At 44.2% G+C, this 6,000-nt stretch overlaps 1 protein-coding gene across 1 annotated transcript in view; it reads right to left on the bottom strand.

Annotated features, from left to right (window-relative positions):
• The window catches only part of RELN (reelin), a gene marked incomplete at its 5' end in the record, with an annotated part of 668,605 nt that overhangs the window by 571,586 nt on the left and 91,019 nt on the right, over positions 1-6,000 (bottom strand). The window contains one exon of the mRNA XM_019509331.1: positions 3,405-3,515. Within this exon, the coding sequence (XP_019364876.1) occupies positions 3,405-3,515 (111 nt within the window). The remainder of the gene's footprint in view (positions 1-3,404; positions 3,516-6,000) is intronic.

Raw genomic sequence — 6,000 nt, 5'->3', positions numbered from 1 at the left:
GTTAGGTGGCTGTCTAGCCTCCTTTTGAAGACCCCCAAGGTAGGAGCCAGCACTGCTTCCTAGCCTGAATCTGCTCTGTCAGCTTATGGCCGTTATTCCTTGTTACCCCCGGCAGTGCTCGAGGGAACAGGGACTCTCCCATTCAAGGCCCAGGACCTCCTGGATTGCTCCCTTGAGAAACGACCACCCTCCCTCGGCCCCCAGTTCACCAATGCTCTCGAGGTTTAACACCTCACTAATTACATCTCCTGAGCACATTGAAATTAGCCTTTCTGAAGTCTAGCACTTCAGCCCTGCTGGCTAGTTTACCCACCCTTCGCCAGATACTGAATTCAATCCTTGTACCTGCAGATTCCCCAAGAGGTCATCCCCTGTAGCTAACGCCAAGTCCAGCAAGTGGGATCATATACCTCCTGTGCTAGGTGGAGGTCCCGTATGCAGGTTAATAACCTCTGTGAGTGGTTAGATTTGTCTGACTGCTCCTCCCAGCAGATGTCAGGGTAGTTTAGGTCACCCGTGACAACCATATCTCTTGACCATATGGCTCTGAGAGCTGTCTGGATAATTCCAGGTCTAGCTCATCCTCCTGGTGTGGAGGTCTATAGTAGACCCCCACTACCACGTCCCTTTCTCCCCAACCCCCTTGTACCCTGACCCACAGTACCTCAGTTTGGCCCTCCTCCTCTATAATCCCATCCTGATTATAGAGGATGTATATTGTTCTTTAACATAGACAGCAGCACCCCTCCTCCCTTTTTTCCCCCACTATCCCTCAATGCCTATTGCCCAATCGTGAGTAGGGTCCCACCAGGTTTCAGTTAGTCCAACCAGTGATCTAGATAGACAGTGGCTCCTCCTACTTAGAGAGGATGTGGGAGAGGGTAAAGACAGCAGAATTAGACTTCCTCTTTAAGGCTTTTCCTCAGACTGAACCAGCAGCCCATCCTTTTTTCTACAAGGGCATCAAACCCACCCTTTCCATGATGCACACATGGCAGGGGTGCAGGTGGCTGTGGCAGTCTCAAGGTCTCCAGCGCGGCTTTGTATCTTGCATTCCAGTGGCATGCCCTAGCCCCAAATTTTAAGACCCTCTACAACCTTCATGGGCCATACAACATGGCTCCATGGGCTGGATCCAGCCCTCAGGCCATAGATATCTCTGGTCAGAAGGTACCAAGAGGCAAGGACCCCCTCATATTTGTGGGCTGAGATGAAACAGAGACAGAGCCCTGTCATGATAACTATGGGCCCACAGGATACACCTATGTGCTCAGCACATGACACAAGCAGCTCATCCCTCCTCTAATATCAACCTGACCATTTATGACAGTGCTAAGTTTCAGGGTCAGTACACAGTGGAGAAAAGTTGTTCAAGATGCATATAATATTTTTGCCTTAAAAACAAGAAATAACATAAAAGTTACATTAAAGAGAATACCATTTAGGGTTTAAAATAAAGCACCTGAAGATCAAACACTGGGATCATGCTTACCTCTGCAACATTAATTGTGTCCCATTGTATGCATGCATTATAGTACTGTCTTTAATATTATATGGTTACATGCCATTTCTTCCAACAGAACCTCTTGCTTTACTTGTTACAGGTTAGGATGTTATGTCTTATGCTGTGTCAGAACTGACTGCGTTACTAATTTATTAAGAGGTTAGACCAGGGATGGGCCATTATTTGGGCCTGTGGGCCACACAGGCAGTTCTGGGGAGCTGTTGCAGGCCAGACAGCACCTCCTCCACCCCCCACAGCTGCCCAGAGCCCATGAGGCCTTAGACTCCTCCCCGCTACCACCACCAGTGCCCAGCAGCAGCTAAGTGTACAGCCTCAGTCCTGCCCCTGGCCCACCCTGCACCCAGTCCAGACTTGCCCCGGTCAGAGCAGACCAGCTCCAGGAACCCGTGTGCACAGCCCCAACCCTGGCCTGCCCCATGCCTGCTGTGGACTGCCTGTCCACACTGAGCAGAGGCAGCAACAGTGGTAGCTGGGCAGAAGCTGCTGGTAGTTGTGGGGGAAAAGCAACCCCTCCCCTTCACTGTTGCCAGGCCCTTTTTTGCTGCAGCCACCCAGAGCCTGTGCCTGGGCTGGCCTGTGGCTCCTTTCTACTGCCATCACCCCCACCTCTGGGCCACCCAGTGGGGCAGCAGTGGCAGTGGGGAGGAGCCTCAGGGCAGCCTGGGTATAGGCTCTTGGCAACTGCAGCAAGAAGGGCACAGCAGCAGTAAGTGGGATGGGCCACTTTTCACCTACACCTAGCAGCAGCTTCTGCCCAGCTGCCGCCACCGCTGCCACTGCTTAGCGTGGGCAGCGGGTCCACAGCAGGCATGGGATGGGCTGGGGTCACGACCATCCATGTGGATTCTTGTTGGTCTGGAGCAGGTCTGCTCCAGCTGGGGTGAGTCCAGAGCAGGCATGGGATGGGCCAGGGTTGGGGCTGTGCACACAAGTCCCTGCCAATACTATGGGGCTGAGGTCAGTGTTGGTGGCAGCCAGGAGGAGCTGCCACTGCCTGTGCTGCCTAGAAATGCAGTCCAGCTGCAGAGCTGCCCCAGCCACACTGCAAGCCTCGGGGCTGCAGCACACGCCATGGGCTGGACAGTATATGGGCCAGGCGGGACTGAGGGGCCCGCTGCAGGATGGACAGAGTCCCTCTGTAGGCAGGATCCAGCCCGCAGGTCATATTTTGCCCACCACCAGGTTAGATTATTGATTTGTATAGGATAGTTTGGATAGGGATGTTCCTGCCTCAGTAAGGGGGTTGGACCTACTGAGGTCCCTTCTAGCCCTACTTCTGTGATTCATTCAGTCTGTAAGATGGACACACATGCTTTTTCTGTTGTAGGCAACTGTAAATCTAACTTTTCCTAACTTTGTCTTTCCAGCCTCTGCAACATACATTTAACATGCATGTTTGATACATGATCTATGTAAGTTACACATGTGGTTACAAAACTGTCAGAGAGATTTCATTTCCTCTCTAGAGGATCTAAGTTTCTACAAGTAGACTGTATCCAGTAAGGTTTCCTGCACTCTTAACAGTGTCATGTATGTGAGAATCTGGTTTCTTCTTTGCCATGCTTGTAGGTATTGGTCTCTTGTGAAATACATGCAGTTTTGTGCAGAGCTGTGCTTTTGGAACAGATACTTTCCAGTTACTAGCTATAGGATAGAGTATAACTGGTTTTGCTGATTACTTTACAGTTTAAGGACCTGACCTAAAGCTCATGGAAGTCATTGACTCCTTTGGATAGTATCCCAATTCCTTAAAATAATGCATTAAAATAAATTATGCTCTTGTTAACATCCCTTCCCAGCTAAGTGTTTGTTACCTTGGGTTGCATATGTTGAATCAGATCCAATATAATTCTAGATTTATTAATTACATGCAGCTTACCAAATCCAAAAGCGCTAGAACCACCAATACTTTGGGAAGCCTGAACACTGGTAGATGTGTAGAGTCCTGTTACCAGTAAGCCATCAAAGAAGGTACTTGTTGAAATGGTGACTGAAAAAGAAAAAAAAGGAAAATAATGTAATAACTTCTGAACAGTATGCTGGATTCTATACTCAAACTCTACAGACAGGATTCTGACACCCCTCATTACATTGACTGCAAACTTCACTCCAGCACAAGTAAGTGGAGATTCTCTTAGAGCAGAGTACTTTGGATAAAGAAGGGTAGCAACCTTCTGCTCCAAGACCAAATAATGCATTTCAGTTCTGTGCAAAGGAAGAATCCTGAAATACCTCAAACAAAGAGAATACTTTGGTGACCATAAATTTGTTTGCAAAACTAATATATGTAAAATCAACTTTGCTCAATCTAATCATCTGTCTGATTTTAGTTTTTACTTTTGTATTTTTTTCAGGGTTTATATATAGAAAAGAGTCTGTATGATTTTTTACTCATAAATTAATCAGAAATAATTTGTCATTAATAATCTGTAGCATGAAGCAGACAAATTGTGCATTACAACACAATTTAAAATTAATATAAAAAGGTTAACCTCCTCTCCATCTGCATGATGTATTTTCTTACTTAAAAACAAAAACTAAAAACCTTATTCTACTGTAAATTAAATGCACTTTTTTGGGGGGTGGGAAGCAAATATTATTGTCACTTGAACTGGTCTCTCAAAACCCCATAGTAAGTGGCATAAGTAATAAATCAGGGTTTATAGCATTGCTCTCCATGGATTTCAAATGAGTACTACATGCCAACTGTAATACACATTAAAGTATTAAATTGTTAAGTCATGTGGACATAGGTTATCGCATTTTGAAAATACATTTAGACATATTAGTAAAATTATCATTTTCTTACCACTTATTTTTTAACTTAAATACACAAAGACAGATACACAAACACATATGCACATGCATTACAAAATCACCAACTTCACAGTTTTTGGAATATTTATTATGTAAATATTTATTCTCAAATATTTGCTTTGGGGTCTTATCAGATTGTTTATCCATTTATACAGGAAAGTCTGAACAGCACCTGCTTGAGTGATTCTAACTTGGAAAGACCAGACTTATTACATAATAGCTTTTCTTCCTGCAATATAAATGCAATGTACATCATATGCTGTCTGTCTGGAAGGACTTCCCTGATCCTATAACACCAGGCAACCCCCTTCACCCTTTTACAGTCTATTGTTGAATTCCATTTTTCTTGACATTCTGCCAACTACTTGCTCACACAACACAGCTACACTTTTTAAAAAATGGAACAAACATTTTAAAACATTCACAAATAAATACGTAAATAAATAAATAAAACAAGCAACTAAATAACATGATATACGGTAATTCCTTTCTCATTTCCCCTCTCATCCTAACACCTTCCTTTCATGCCCTGCTTACTTGTGTTGTAATCAACAATGTAAAGTCACTTTATCCCAATTTCTGCATACCATTTTGTATGCCTACAGTGTATATATATGCATCATCCCACTGTACACACACACACACGCGTGCGCGCTCTCAGGTCCCAAACCTAGAGAGAGATGCAATATGCAAAGTCTCACTGACTTCAGTGGGATGATGCATTTTTTGATGTAACGCTAGGGTGGCCATTGGTCCTGTTTTTAAACCCTTTGTCCCCTGTCCATTTCTAAATGAGGAATAGACTGCAAAATATCCTGTTTTTCAGTTCATTGATGGAAATACATGTCAATCATTTCTCCTCATGATTCTATTGGCTGTGCCTAGAGGTAGGGTGGTGCACAGCCAGGAGGAGCAGGGTTCTGAGCCAGCCAGGGAGGGAGTTGGCCTTTTTTGCTAGCCCCACCACTTGCTGCTGATTGGTCAAGGGGACGAGTGGTTTCCTCTGTCCCCTCACCAAAGGGATGTACTGTATTCTGCGGATGTCAGTGGCCACCCTATGTAACACACCGACCTTAGAGTGACCATTACAAGCCTTCCTCCTCCTCCTCACTTTGCACCCCCCTCCTTTTTTTTTAAGATATAGAAATCAACACTGGACTGATTAAAATCTCCTCCCCAAAATGGCTTTGTCACTCTATGCTTTCTTTCGCCCACTGGAAATATGTGCTGAGGAGACATTAACTGAAGCACCCATAAAGCACTAGTTCATTTTTCTACCCCATCACCATCTAAGTAAGAACATTTCTAAGACATATATCAATGCAACAAATCTATTCTGGCTGCATCTTCAATAGTCATTCAGTGGTTAAGCTTGGAAACATACAGATCCAAGTGATTTTTTTCTTCTTTTTTTAATATGTTCATGTAAAATGCATGTAGACAATGACAGAGTTAATGTTTTTTAACTAAAGAAGTAACTTTGTTTGAACTCCTTCTTAACTCAAGGAGTAACATTCAATATATTTACCTCATTGTTGAATAATTTACATTGTAATTACTACCATTTCCAATAGGAGGAAAAACAGGAGATTGACAGCTCTACTCTGCATTTTGGATTTTGTATCGTCAGAACACATGCATTGTCAAACAAACAGAAA

The sequence above is a fragment of the Gavialis gangeticus genome, unplaced genomic scaffold (genome assembly GCF_001723915.1).
Source record: "Gavialis gangeticus isolate Ggan-Ray unplaced genomic scaffold, GavGan_comp1, whole genome shotgun sequence".
In the NCBI taxonomy this organism is placed as follows: Eukaryota; Metazoa; Chordata; order Crocodylia; family Gavialidae; genus Gavialis; species Gavialis gangeticus.
This window is presented reverse-complemented; position numbering and strand designations above follow the sequence as displayed.